The sequence below is a fragment of the Bos indicus x Bos taurus genome, chromosome X, assembly GCF_003369695.1.
Source record: "Bos indicus x Bos taurus breed Angus x Brahman F1 hybrid chromosome X, Bos_hybrid_MaternalHap_v2.0, whole genome shotgun sequence".
Lineage (NCBI taxonomy): Eukaryota > Metazoa > Chordata > Mammalia > Artiodactyla > Bovidae > Bos > Bos indicus x Bos taurus.
In genome coordinates this window covers 52148524-52163124 of record NC_040105.1, presented here as the reverse complement: position 1 = coordinate 52163124, position 14601 = coordinate 52148524, and the positions used below count along the sequence as shown (strand labels likewise).

At 46.1% G+C, this 14601-nt stretch overlaps 2 protein-coding genes across 9 annotated transcripts in view; one reads left to right on the top strand and one right to left on the bottom strand.

Moving 5' to 3' along the window:
- Positions 1-392, bottom strand: part of SMC1A (structural maintenance of chromosomes 1A) — a 47370-nt gene extending 46978 nt beyond the window's left edge. For 2 of the 4 annotated variants that reach the window (XM_027533825.1, XM_027533828.1), the window contains exon 1: positions 187-392. In XM_027533825.1, the coding sequence (XP_027389626.1) occupies positions 187-295 (109 nt within the window). In that variant the 5' untranslated portion in view covers positions 296-392. The remainder of the gene's footprint in view (positions 1-186) is intronic. The other 2 variants (XM_027533826.1, XM_027533827.1) reach the window with 1 other exon arrangement.
- Positions 393-474: 82 nt separating this feature from the next.
- RIBC1 (RIB43A domain with coiled-coils 1) lies at positions 475-14480 on the top strand. Of its 5 annotated transcripts, none has more exons than XM_027533833.1 (8): positions 475-725; positions 1070-1141; positions 7142-7237; positions 8335-8416; positions 8621-8965; positions 13228-13346; positions 13736-14130; positions 14238-14480. In XM_027533833.1, exons 2-8 carry the CDS (start codon positions 1133-1135, stop codon positions 14317-14319), a joined length of 1128 nt encoding a protein of 375 aa, XP_027389634.1. In that variant the 5' UTR covers positions 475-725; positions 1070-1132; the 3' UTR covers positions 14320-14480. The 5 variants fall into 5 exon arrangements, with proteins under 5 accessions (XP_027389634.1, XP_027389633.1, XP_027389635.1 ...); XM_027533832.1 differs by having other exon boundaries at positions 476-725; positions 7142-7258; XM_027533834.1 differs by lacking the exon at positions 7142-7237 and having other exon boundaries at positions 476-725.
- The last annotated feature ends 121 nt before the right edge of the window (positions 14481-14601 follow it).

Genomic DNA, 14601 nt, shown 5'->3' with positions numbered 1-14601 from the left:
TGGGGAAGAGGTTCGAATCAGAGCACCCGAGCGGGAAAAGCGGGTCCGGATCGAACCTCTTAGAAGGGCAAGCAACCTCCTAGGGTTCGCGACATTTCAGGTTGCAAAGGCTGGGTTGTACTACTCTGCTGCAGATAGGGGGTCCAGGCTGGGACGTGAGCAGGGCCGCAGCCAGGCTTATCTCACCAGAGCCATTGGGTCCAATGATGGCGGTGAATCTCTGAAATGGTCCGATAATCTGCCGACCCTTGTACGATTTAAAGTTCTCGATCTCAATCAGCTTCAGGAACCCCATGACTGCGGCAGCGCCGCCGGCGCTAAGAAAGGCCGCGCCGTTCGCCCGCCAACTGGGATAGCCCGCGCGGGAAACACCGCAGTGCAGGCCGGGCGGACAGCAAACCTCGCGAGAATAAGTCCAGGCCTAACGGGATTTTCGACTTCCGGCGCGGGCGGGAACCAAGGGGCGGGGCATTCGGGCAGATATGGCGGTTTTGTTGATCGGTTGCCAAGGCGCGAGGTTATGCCTGGCGTTCGGGCCCCGCCCCCTTTTCTTGTTGCTTGGCAGTGCAAACCGCCGCTACAAGCGACCTAATAGTTGAGGAGGCAAGCAGTGCAGTGAGGTGTCTGCAGCTTTGAGGATCCCGGAAAGCTGGCTGACGAGGCCGACCCTTGCTGAGACAAGTCAGAAGTCACAGGAGGGTTATGCCCTCCAGGGCAAGAGGAAGGTGGGAGCCCGGCTGCGGCTTTTGCCTGGCCGACGGGAAGGTTCAGACAAGAAAAGGGTCGGGAATTGGAATGACCCCAGGGAGGGGAGGACGGAGGGGCCAGCAGGAGGATTCCGTGTTAGAGGAGCTCAAATCTTGCTGAGGTTGGAATTGGAGTGGGGTAGAGTTATACATGGGATAGGGTGTTAACGGGGATGAGGTGTGAATGGAGTCGAGGGAACTCGGGAGCGACGGGGATAAGGGCTGGGGAAAACTGTGGCCAGAGGTACTACCCCAACCCGCGCCACCCGCCACCTCCCCGCCCCGCCACCGCCCGCGCGACTCTCTCCTTCTTCTCCAAGCAGAGTTCAGAGACTGCCGCTATAGTCTTGGACCTAACCTGGGAGCTTCACAATTGGAACTCCTTGATGAGAAAGGTATTTTGTGTGAACCCCTGGGAGTCAGGGTCCCTAAGCCTGTGCTCTCCACCTCTTATCGAATAACTTCTTCCCTTCCCCCTCTTCATCTGTCTTTTCATGCCTCACTCCCATCCAATTCCCTCCTCTCCATCCCCTCTCTGACCAGTCTCTTGCTTCTCTTCCTTTTCTCTGCTCTGCCCTCTACCCCTATCAACCGCCCAGTAGCCCTCCTCCCTCTTTTCCCCCTCTGCCCCTGACCTTTCTGTCCCTTTCCTGTTTCCCATCTTTTCTATCCCTCTGCTCCATCCCATCATCCCCCATTACCTTATTACCTGCTCTTTATTAAGCCATGATGTTAGCAGTTCAAGAAGCTGTCTGTGGAATCCTCCCCTTCAGTTTGACCTTATATTGTGGTGGCAGATGGAATATAAGCAAGCTGGCGTCAGTGCTTAGACTTAGACATGGAAAGGGTCTGGTGGCTGCTACAGCCATTCCTGTAACTATTTTTTAAACGATGTCTGGAGGCTGGGAAGAGTCTTAGGACAAGTCCAGAAAAATGAGAAAGCCTGGTTGATGCAATCGAGTAAATGAAGTTCAGTTGGGAGATACTGGTGTGATCAGGCTGAGGGGATAAAATGACCAAAGGACAGCAATCTCATAATGGACAGGAACTAGAAATCCCATGAATGGCAGAGCCTGGCGGGCTACACTTTGGGGTGGCAAAACAGTTGGACAGGACTTAGCAACTAAACAACAATAACTTCCATTTAAGATGAAATGTAGCTTTTTGGAGAGAAAATCAAATGGGATCCCTACTTCTCACACCATATACAAAATGCAATTCCTAAATAGATTAAAAACTTAAATGAGAAAAGCAAAACTTTAGAAATTTTAGGATATATAGGAGAATATCTTTATCACCTCAGGGGATTTCTTAAATGATAAAAACTTCTGAACTTAAAGTAAAAGATTGGTAAGTTTGACTGCATTCAAATTCCTCCAAATTATAACATAAGGTGAAAAGATGATAAGTGCACACAAAAAGCTTCTAAAGTATCAATCTGGGTTCTGTGGAGGGTTTGCAGGTGTTCATTTTGTTGTTGTATTTCATAACTTATATGTGTTAACCATTTTCCTTTGTATGTATCGATCGTAAACATAAATTATTATAAAATAATAACAAAGTGAAAACACAAGCCACAAATTGAAGATGTTTCCCACAGGTAAACTAAGAAATGATTGATGTGCAGAATACATAAGAAAACTCCTAAAATTAATAAGAAGAGGACAAACATTTTTTAATGAACAAAAGATATGAATGGGCACTTCACAGAAGAGAAAGAAAAAATGCCCAAAACACACATGAAAAGATGTTGCAACCTCATCAGCAATAAGGAAAATGCCAATTAAAATTGATAATTATAACTTTATACCCACAAGTTGGCAAAAATTAAAAAGTCTGTAACATCAAGTGTTGCTGAGGATGTGGTGTAGCTAGAGTTTATATGCACTATAGTGAAAGTATAAATTGGTGCAGTCTTGGAAAATAACATTATCTTGTAAAGTTTAAATAGGCTGATGCCCTATGATCCAGCACTTCCACTTCTAGGCATATACTAGGGACACTTCCAGCTGTATATATATCTCTCTTAATCTACAAGTTCCTCTTTTTTGGCAATTAACTAAACTGGATTGTTTGTGCTGCAGAGTCCTAGTCTCTCTTGAACCCGCTTCAGTCAGGCCCCACCAAAAATGTTCTCATCAAGGTCAGAAGCAACCCTCCCCTTCAAATCAGTCAGTTCTCAGTCCTCATCTTATTTAACCCATCATCAGTTGCTCACTCTCTCCTCCCAAAAGCACTTTCTTCACTCAGCTTGTCAGGGAACTCCAGTTTTTAAGCCCATTCCGCCTCTCAGAGCCTGAAGCAACTGAGCGACTTTCACACTTCACTTCATCTCACTTGCCACTCAGCCTCCAGAGCTGGCTCCTCCTCTCCCTATCTCCCCTGAGGCATTCTTATCCACCTAGAGTACCTTAGAGATCTCTTACTGCCTCATAGCTTTACATTCCTTGTATCAGTCAGGAAGGGGTGGATTATGCTGAGGTTACAAACAACCTCAAAATCTCAGCGGCTAACAGAGAAGCCTGATATGTGTATAAAATGGCACAAGGCCAGGTCTTAAAAAAGCATATCAATCATATATTTAATAATAAGTACAGGTTTATTAATGAAGGTCTTAATTTTAAATTCCTTATAAGATTAATATTTAGAAATAATTCATATAAGAATGTATTTTGACTTTAGAATTCTACTGCCTGCCCAAGAAATTGACACATACTTGTTTTACCTGTGGAAATATAAATGCATTTTCTAAAAGCCAGCTCACTAACAAAACAATAAAATTTATATTAAACCAGCAATGAGTAGATTTAATAATACAAGTGTGAACTGACTTCTAAATAACAAATATATAATTTTTCCCCTTTTTGTTTAAACATATATCCTTTATATGCTATGATGGATTTCATGTAAATACTCAAACACACATATGTTAAGAATGTCCTGAATAATATATTCTAGGAATGAAACTTCTGTCTTTCTATTTAGTCAGTGCACTTACAAAAGAAAAAAAAAAATTTAAGGCACCTCCCCAAAAGCAAGTACAAGTTTTCTTACATATACCGCTAATAAATTTTACTCTTATTTCACAAAAAAAAAAAAAAAAAAAAAATCTCAGCGGCTATATGTGGAAGCTAACACATACAACAAACTAGTGAATATAATACAAAAGGAGCAGACTTACAGATACAAACTAGTGGTTACCAGTGATGGGGAAGGGGTACTATAGGGGTAAAAGAGTGGGAGGTACAAACTATTGGGTGTAAGATAGGCTCAGCTATGTATTGTACATCAGGGGGAATAAAACCAATACTTTGTACTAACTGTTAATGGGAAGTAACCTTTAAAAACTATTAAAAAAAAAACCCTAAGAACAACCGATCCAAACACAGTCAACTAGGCCTTCTCAAATAAAACAAGCACTTCAGCTATAGCCAATCAAATAATTTCCTTGTTTTCCATCTCTTTAAACATCTTTCCTTAAGCTCTTAACCACTTCTGGTTTGGCAGTGCCCAATTTGTTTTTTGCCCAAATAAACTTAAAAAATGTTTCTAAGTCTCAGCAGCTCATAAAGACAGGTTTCTCACTCTGCTTCTTGTCCATTGTGGGTTGACTACATCTCTGCTCTGTCTTCACTCCAGGACCAAGACTGAAGGGACAGCCCTCACCTGGGACATTGCTGGTCCCACAGCAGTAAAGAGAGAACATGGCTATCACTTAATGGCTCTTAGTTCTGCTTAGGAATGGCACTGTCAATTCTCACTTTCCAGAGGGCAAAGCAGATTATGTGGCTAATCGTGAGGGCAATATGATAAGAATATAGAATCCTGTAAGGAGGAATAGCAAAGAAAACTTTTGGGGGGCCTTGTGAGATCTTAGTTCCCCAGCAGGGATCAAACCTATGCCCCCTGAAGTGGAAGTGCAGAGTCCTAACCACTGAACAGCAAGGAAATTCCCAATAGCAAATCTTTTTGAAAAATAACAAAATTTTCCATACTATCTGTATCTATCAATGGGTATTGACCTTTCAAACTCAACACCTCCAAAACCAATCTCCAGATTCTCATCCTATTCTATTCTCTCCATACAGACTATTTAGTTGATAGCAATGCATCTGACTGCTCCAGTCCAAATCCTTGAAGTCATTCTTAACACTGCTTCCTCACAGCACATCCAATCCATCAGGAAGTCCTGCTGGCTCTGCCTTCAAAATATATCCAGAATCTGACCACTTCTCCCTACATCTGCTGCTACTAACCTGGCGTGATCATCATCTCTTGCCTGTACAACTGCAATAGCCTCCTGTCTGGTCTCCCTGCCTGTAGCCTCCCTTCCCATCCCTTCCAGTCTATTCTTAACACACCAGCCAGAGCAATCCTTTACAAATCAAAGACAGGACACATTACTCCCACTGCTCAAAATCCTCCAATGGCTGCCCATTTTTCTGAGTAGAAGCTGCAGCCTTTACAATGGTCTGTGAAGTCCTACATGCTCTGCATCTCCCCACCCAATCTAATGTTATTTCCCACTCCTCCTTCATTCACACACTTGCCTCCCTGCTGTCCTCTTGAATGTGTGTGTGCCTCTTGTGTCCACCTTAAGGCCTCTGCACTTGTTCCCTCTACCTGCAGTGCTCTCCTCCTAGTTATCTGCATAGGAGACTCCCTCACCTTCTTCCACTATTTCTTTCCCAGTTATGCCTCCCCTGACTTCCATATTTAAAATTGCAACACTCTCCCCATTTCCTTAGCACTTCCAATTCCCCTTATCCTGCTCTATATTTTTTCCCAAAGCACTGATCATCTTCTTACAAACTATTTAATGTACTCTCTCTAGTCTTGTCTGTCCCCACTAGAAAGTAACTATCACAAGGACTCAGATTTTTGTCACTTTTGCTCCTTGATGTCTCTCAAACGCTTAAGGGATTGTCTGTCAGTAGGCACTTCACGAATATTTGTTAATTGATAAATGAACATGGGTGAAAAAAACAAGATGCAGAAGAATGCATACTGTGTGATACTCCATCGAGGTTCAAGACAGAATGTTTTAAAATATTGTTCAGGGAATCATACACACATATATGGTATATTAGTGCATATTACTAAGGGAATGGTGACATTTTGGATAGTGGTTCTTGGGGTAAGGATGAGGGAGAACAGACACAAGACACTTAAATAGTATTAATCATGTTCTATTTCTTAACTGGGGAGTTGGTTCATGGGTCTCTTTTATCACGCTTCCTAAGTTACATATGGCTTATATATAATTCCCCTGTGTGCATCAAATATTTCAGTTACAAAATGGTTAGACAGTGAATGAGTGAGGTTGGAACTAGCTGTAGAAGGAGTTGATGAATGGTATTCCAAGCAAAGGAATGCAATGTATAAAGGCCCTGAGGTGGGAACAGTTGTAGTGTTGGAGGACTTGATAGGAAGCCAGCGTACCTGGAGAACAGTAAACAAGGAAGAGGGAGGCATGAGATGAACTGGAGAGGTGTGCAGGAACCGAATCTTGAAAGCCCACAGTAAGGGGTTTGGGTCTAATTCTAACTGTGGCAGGAAGCCAATGGAGGATTTTAAGCAGGTGCAAGACATGATCAGATTTATGTTAGCAAGAGATTTTGACTGTGGCTTTGGCTGGGCTTCCCAAAATACAAAGGAATACAGGCAAATTTAAGCCTTTAATTTGACTACAGCATAAGTAATAAAAATAAAGGGGGAACGGTGGTGGCCTTTACTAAAACAGAAAAAACTAAATAGAGCGTAATGCAAAAGGGATGTTGTAAATCAGTTTGAGACTTGGAAAGGTGAGCAGGAATCAGATCATGAAGACTCATAAACAAAAACATTGGGGAACAATTTGGTTTATGCCATGCATGCATGCTCAGTCCTGTTCAACTCATTGTAGCCCACCAGGCTCCACCATCCATTGGATTCTCCAGGCAAGAATACTGGAGCGGGCTGTCATTTCCTCCTCCAGGGGATCTTCCCTCCTGCATCTCCTGCACTGGCAGGCAGATTCTTTACCATTGAGTCACCTGGGAAGCCCCCTTGCTTTATAGATGCTTTCAAAGCTTTTAAGCTGAGGTGTGCCATGGTCAGATTTGCTTTCAGAAAAATCACTTTGGTAGCCAAGGCAGAGAAGCAGTAGAGAGCCTAACACTGGAGCAAGGGAGCCCAGTGAGGTTCCTGGGAACATTATCTGGCACCAGCTTGTGAGGCCTGAATTAGGGTTGTGACAGCAGAGATGGAAAACACAGATATGAAATATGTCAGGAAGTAAAATCAGTAGGAATCAATAGCTGGTAAGATACTGTGGGGAGAAAGGAATGGGGGTGGGGGTATAGTCAAGTATGATGGTTAGCACTGATTGGCCATCCAACTTGCCCTTGCTCCAGATGTATCAGGTAGATCTGCCACCAGATCCCAAGGAGGTGGCAGCCATCGAAGCTAGAAGAAATCAAGAAAGGGAGCAACAGAGTCGATTCTTCAATGTGAGGACCAGAGTCATGGGGGTGAGTGGGCAGTGGGGACTTTCTCTGGACCAGGGGTCACCTCACTCTTACACCAGGAGAAGAACATAGCCGTGCCCATTACAGCCCCTCCCTGATTCGAGCAGACTGCAGGGTTATAAAGGAGGGAGGAAGGGAAAAAGGCACCCACCCCCACGTGTGGTGAGGGCCTGAGAAAGAGGCCTAGAGGTGAAGGGGAAGAGGAGCCAGTGACAGCTGACTCTTCTCCAGTCAACTCTGGGCCAAGTGGTGTGGTTTTCAAGAGACAAGTAAATGGAGCCAAAAGAAGTCTATAAAGAATATTTGGTATCGCATGCATATGCCAAAACTCTCTGGAAGGCTACATAAGAAACTGGTAACTGATGGGAGGGACACTTACTCTTCCCTAAGCTGTATTCCCTTTTGCACTATTTTGAAATGTTTTAAATGAATTATAATCAAAATAAAGAGAAAATATTGATAGTTAAGAAAAAAATAGATTGCTGGGTGGGTGGATGAGTGGTGTGACTTGAGAGCTAGTTGGCAAACGTTTCAAGGCCTGTTCTGTGCCAAGCACTGGGTTAGGCAATAGGGACACAAAGCTGACTAAGGCCCAGTCTCTGCCCTTGGCAAGCTCACAGCCTAGGAGACAATCAATAGAGGCAAAGTTCAAGGTAATGAGGATAGTGGGTCCTAGGTTCTATGGGAGTAGCACCTGCTGGAGGGATCAGGAAAGTCTCAGCTGGTCTTAAGGGATGAATAGGAGTTTGGGTAAAAAGGGGAGGAAAGAGTGTTCCAAGTGGAGGGAGCTGCTGGAGCAAAGGCTACCAGTATGAAACAGCATAAGATATGTATGTAGAGAACTGTAAGCAGAGCTCCTGAGGGTGGGAGAAGGGAAGAGGGTGAGAAGAGGCTGGAGGCAGAGGCTAGACCACCGAGGGACTTACAAACCATGGTGAGATGGTGGGACATTATCCAGTAGATACTGTGGATCCTATAGGAGGATTTTGAGGCAGATAAATTCTGAGCAGTCTGTGTTAGAGCATTTGAGGCCCACTGCTGAGCTCCTACCTTGATTTAGCCCATTTCTTTGGGATCAGGTGGATGTTGAAGCCCTGAACAACCAGGTGGAAGAACGAAAGCTTCAGGAGGCAACAGAACGGAGCAAGGAGGCAGCTTATGGTAAAAAGCCCAAGGCCGGAGGCCAGCCAAGGGGGAAAAGCAAGGACCTGAGTGGGCTAAGGCAGGGCAGTTCTGCTCTGGAGTGCAGCCTGAGGTCTGGGGGGTGTGGTAAGACAAACCAGACGGGCCTTTGGGAGCAGTGGCTGTGCTGAATAGGCTGTCTCTCCTGTGGGGCCTTCTCCATGCCCCTACCCACCACCCCAGGTACCAACCAGGTGCGATATGATCTGGTGGCTCAGATGCTAGAGAAGGAACAGGCAGAACGGACACGTCGGCTGGCCAAGAAAGTCCAAAACTTTAGAGAACAGAGGCAGAAACTCAGGAACAGGTGTGAATTAGACTTCTGGAATTCAAACCAACTCTGGAGGGAGTTTCCAGCTTATCTTGGTGACAATGCTCCCTACTATGGCCAAGCCAGCCTGCAGTGCTTCTCTGGGGAAGATCTGGAGAGGGCCACATATCTGAGAATGCAGCAGGAGCAGTTCCAATACAGCCTGGAGAGGCAGCTACAAGAGCAACAGCAAGCCAGAGTTGATGAGAACTGTGCAGGTAAGTAGCGAGGCCCTCCAGGTCGTGACCTGAGGCCCAGTGGGGAGGCATCCTGAGTGGAAGACCAGAACTGTGTGGGCAGGTCCAGTTTCACATAAGGGCTGATGCTGAAAGGTCCCAATCTCCTTCATCAACTGACAGTGTAGCCATTGATCCCTGATAGCCTGGCACTCCATTACCTGGAGACAGCAGAGTAGAGACAAACCTAATGGTCCTGCCACTTACTAGCTAGTTTTGGGAAATGAACCCTCCTCTCTGTGTGCTTCAGTTTGCTTATCTTTAAAATGAGGAAATTATCCATACCACACAGCTCATGTGAGAATGAAATGAGACGCTGTAAGTAAAGCACAAGCATCAGTAGAATAGTAGCTACAATAACCAGTAGCTACTATTACTCTGACATCTGTGGCCATGTTCCCCTCTTCCATTAGAGTAAGGGCAAGGACCATCTCTTACCTACTCACACCACTCACCTTTAAAACCACCCCTGTTGTAGCACAGTGTTTTGTTATACCACTTACCATAGAGGTATTTGTGGAATGTCTTTCTCCCCCCAAATGTCAGCTCACTGAAGATGAACCACATCTTTCGTTTCCACCTCTATATCCCAGTTACCTAGTACATTGCCTGCCAGTGTCAGGAGTTCAACAAAATCATCATTGAATGAACAACTGAAGACCAAAATAAACAAGACAGGCACCCTGCCCTCCAGAAACCCACAGAACCAGGACTTCCAGAAAATCAGTTTAGAGTAAAAAGAAAAACACATGCACAAGTTATTTACCAGCAAATATCTATGCTTTAACACTGCATTAGGTACTATGACAGGTACTGTGATAGAAATATATACAGGACGTCACTCAGTCGTGTCTGACTCTTTGCAACCCCATGGACTATACAGTCCATGGAATTCTCCAAGCCAGAATACTGGAGTGGGTAGCCTTTCCCTTCTCCAGGGATCTTCCCAACCCAGGGATCGAACCCAGGTCTCCCACATTGCAGGCGGATTCTTTACCAGCTGAGCCATAAGGGAAGTCCAAGAACACTGGAGTGGGTAGCCTATCCCTTCTCCAGAGGATCTTCCCCACCCAGGAATTGAACCAGGGTCTCCTGCATTGCAGCCAGATTCTTTATCAACTGAGCTATGAGGGAAGTCCATAGGACACAGAGGGAACATCAAGATGGGAGTGTTAGTTCTCACAGGGGAAGGGAGGGATGGTAGGGGGTTGGCACAGGCCAGCTGTCAGGAACCAAATTTTAGAAAACTGGGTACAATTTTGGCAAGGCAGAGAGTGAATGAGAAAAGGCCATTCTAGGCAGAGTGGGCAGCAAGAGGAAGAGCTAACCCTTACTGGGTACCAGATACAGTGCCAAGCTTTCTACCATGTATTAACTTATTTCATCTTCAACAACCCTATGAGGCAAGTACTAGTGATATCCCTATTTTCTGTGGAGGAAACTGAAAGAACTGAAGAACAGAGATATTAAGTTGCCCAAAATCATACAGCTAGTGGGTCATGGAGGGGGGAAGTGAACTCAGTGGCAGGTTGGCTCCAGAGCCCACACTCTTGATTGCTACACCATATTTGCTCTGTCACCATGAGAAAATGGGGACTCAGGGGCCAAGGGAGGTTTCAGAGAGGGAGTCATCAATGTCAAATGCCCTCAGAAAAGTTCAGATAGGAAAAGAAACCTATTAGATTGAGAAATTAGGAGTATTTGGTGATTACCAAATCACCAAAAAGTAGCTGCAGTGGCACCGGGGGCCAGCTACCTAGTGACAACAGGCAGGTGTACAAGAAGGTAGAGGTAGGCAACAGAACAGCAGAATGCTGGGGGAGAGTCTGTGTAGTGTCATGAAAGGAGCATGAGCTGATTCCTTGAGAGATCTGGATTCTAACTTACTAAGCGCTGGCTGTGTAACCTTAGGCATTTTACTTCACCTCTGGACCTTATCTGGAAACGGGGTGACCTTTCCTATTTGAGTTGCTATGAAGACCAAAAGGAAACCAGGCACCCCTATCCTCCCTTCCCCTGCCATCCAGTCTCCGAAGTCTGTCCCTGTGCCTCTCCAGAGCCAAGCCTTTAACCTATGCTCTGGACCCCATTTCCCCTGCCTCCCATGCAGGTTGTGCTCCCTCAGGTATGCCCTGGCCCTGAGGTTCTCAACACTTTCCACTGGCCGTATTCTGTGAAGGCTATAAACATGCTTATGTCTAACCCTTTTTTAAAAAACTTTTTAAATTTTTTATTTCTTTTTGGCTGTGCTGGGTCTTTGTTGCTGCGCAAGGACTTTTTCTTGTTGTGGAGCATGGGCTCTAGGGTGCACAGCTTCAGTAGTTGTGGCACATGGGCCCAGTTGCCCCGAGGGATGTGGAATCTTCCCAGACCAGGGATTGAACCCATGTCCCCTGAACCGGCAGGATTCTTAACCACTGGACCAACAGGGAAGTCTCTGTATAACCCTCCTTAAGAATAAAACAAAAGCCTCTCTCCATTCTGATTCCTGTAGATGCTATGAGCTAGCTCTTTTCCTTTACAGCCATACTTTTTGAAAAATCTGTCTCCACTTGCTGTCATTCCTTCCTAACTTTCCAGTCACACTTCAACTCCTGAGATCTTATTTCTCCCCACACACCTGCACTGACACTACTCTTACAAAAATCATCAATGCCCTTTGTGTTATCAGGTACAAGAGGCTCTGTTCAGTCTTTTCTCCTTTACTTGGACTTTCTTGCTACACTTGACTCTTATCACATCTTCCTTCTTAAACCTCTCTCTTCCTTGGCTTCTGTGACAGCATATTCTGCTATAGCTCTCCGATCATTCCTCTTCCTTCTAGAGACTTTGTCCTTGGCACACTGCTCTCCTTACCCTGTATACTTGCCTCAGGTGCCCTCGACCCTCATTCTGGTTTCAGCTACCACATCACCATCTCTATGCTGAGGACTCTTTACCTGCAGTCAGATATCCAGGTGGCTGCTGACCACCTCCAATTCAGCTTCCTAAAGAGAATTCATCAGTGATCCCTAACCTGCTCTGCATTCTGTATCCTCTAGTTCCAGAGGTGGCCACATCATGCACGGAGTCATCCCAGCCAGGACCCTGGGAAGCATCCAAGTCTTTTGCTCTCCCTTACTCCCTAATCCAATCCATCAAATTCTGCTGATGAAACCTCCATATATTTCCCCTGCATCCTTTCCATCACTGTCCTGGTTTCAGCCCTCTCAGCTGGCCTACTGCCATAGCCTCCAAGATGGCTTCCCTACCTCCACTGTCTCCCACCAGCCTCACTGTCCTTTATACTGGCACCAAAAGGAGCCTTCTAAAATGCAAATCTAACCATGTCACCCCCTTACTTAAAATCCTTCCATATTCGCCATCACCTTCAGGGTCAAGTTTCCAGTCCTTAGTTTGGCCCCTGTAGAGCTCCCTAGTCACTTGCATTTTACGCCCCAGCAAGAGCAGACTACTTGTAATTTAAGATACAGATCATGCTGTTTCTTCACTTCCTTATTTGATATTTACGGAGCACCCACTATGTACCAGGCTCTGATATAGGTGCTAGTGTATGGCAGTGGATAAAACAGACAAACGTCCCTGCTTTTACAAAGGTTACCTTGTAGTGAGTAGAGACAGGCAATAGACAAAAATAATTAAGTAAAATGTAAGGTATATTGGATGGCGATAAATGCTAGGGAGAAAAATAAATCAGAGGAGGATAAATTTTGGGGTCAGGCAGGTGGCAATTTTAGGTAGGAAAGACAGAAGGCCTCACTGAGGAGCAAAGTGAGCAAAGACCTGAAGGAAGCAAAAGAACATGAGACAAGAGCATCATTTATTACAAATCCCTAAGGCAGAAATGTCTGGCATGTTCTAGTAACAGCATGGAGACCACTGTAGCTGGACTGAAGCACTTTCAATACTTTTGCTCATGCTGTGCCTGCAGCCTAGCCCTTAGTCTGAAGCTCAGAGATGAAATAATTTCCCCAGGTCACATAGCTCCGAAGCAACAGAGCTGGCATTGAGACCCAGGTCCATTGGAAGCATCTTTCAGTGAGGCACCTGAGAAATCCTTGTGGCTGTCACTTTTATTATCCCTAGCCCCAAAGAGTAGCTGCTTCCACACATCCCTACAATGAGGACATTACCCCACTCCCAAACATACATAGACATAGCTTGCACACGCATAAACATACATTCACAAAGCTTGCTGAACAAATGGCTGAATGACAGTGCCCTGGCCATATTTCTTTGTGTAGACATGCTCAATGACCAGCTACGCCTAGCTATGGACATGCGGGCTGCCCAACTAGCCAAGCTGGAGGAGTCCTGCCGCATAGCCATGATGGCTGCCACGGCCAGTGCCAACAAAGCGCAGGTATGTACAGCATAAGAACCATCCAGGGCACCAGGCTTCCCCAATCTACCGATCAAACCAGCCCTCTCATCTACCTGGGGACTTCCCCCTTCACCCTAGGGCCCTCTCAGGGCAGGAGGTCCCCTTCCCCACCTCCAGGCTCAGGATGATCTGAGAACAGAACACTGCCCTCCTTTCCCCAGTCTCTCAGTCTAAGGGCTTCCAGAGGGCAAAGGAGTTCCCTGCCCATTCCACCCCTTCCCCCACCTTAAGTCACTCAAAGGCCATGCAGTATCTCTTCCTTCTCTCCCTTAGATGGGGGAGAGTAGGGCCATGTCTCCCCCTCCCCCTGTGACTGAGAGCTCCCTGAGGTTGGGCATCCAAACGCTCACATTTGGGGGCCCCACCAGGCAGTTAAGCTGGCTGAGCAGCAGGGCCAAGAGCATCAGCGACAACAGGAGGCGAATCTCGTGGAGGTCCAGAACCAGATCACAAGTGACCTACTGACTGAGAACCCGCAGGTTGCCCAAAACCCCGTGGCTCCCCACAGAGTCCTGCCCTATTGCTGGAAGGGCATGACTCCAGAGCAGAGAGCCACCATCAGGAAAGTACAGGAGACACAACACCATGAAAAGGAAGCACAGCGCCAAGCTGAACAAGCACTGGATGCCAAATGGGAAAGCCAGGCCATAAACTTGGCCCAGGCAGCAAAGGAGCTAGAAGAGCAGGAAAGGGAGCTGTGTGCTGAATTTCGGAGGGGACTGGGCTCCTTCAACCAGCAGCTGGCTATGGAGCAAAACGCCCAGTGAGTTCTAGTGGGTGGCAGCAAGGATGAATGCCAAGGGAGGGTAGGGAGGGATGGCAAGGGCCAGGGAAAGCCCATTAGCTGAGGCTTCTGGATTTCTTTTACAGGCAGAATTATCTGAATTCAATAATCTATACCAATCAACCTACAGCCCAATATCATCTGCAATTTAACACCAGCAGCCGCTGAGCTCAGGATGGTCCTCTCCCACCTCCACCATCAAGCTCACAGAAGCTAACAGAGAGAAAAATACTACAGACCCTCCCTCCCCAATCCATTTCCCAATGGAAGAGAGCTGAGCCAGTACCCCACCTCTGACCCTGGGTAATAAAGTTACTCACTAAAATCAAGGTTACATGTTGTAATAGGACACAAAAGGTGTAAGGTACTGCCATTCCCACCCCACCCATGGGTTCTGAGCATCCAACCCTGTCAGTCTTCACCCATTCACATTTCTTCCCCATGCCAACT

What these genes read in the sequence shown, in the direction of transcription:
- RIBC1 (XM_027533829.1), top strand. Translation starts at nt 7,097, where the DNA reads ATGATGGTTAGCACTGATTGGCCATCCAACTTGCCCTTGCTCCAGATG. An exon ending in TGAGGACCAGAGTCATGGGG is followed by an intron (nt 7,259 to 8,334) that starts GTGAGTGGGCAG and finishes CTTTGGGATCAG; the next exon opens with GTGGATGTTGAAGCCCTGAA. An exon ending in CCAGTGCCAACAAAGCGCAG is followed by an intron (nt 13,347 to 13,735) that starts GTATGTACAGCA and finishes GGGCCCCACCAG; the next exon opens with GCAGTTAAGCTGGCTGAGCA.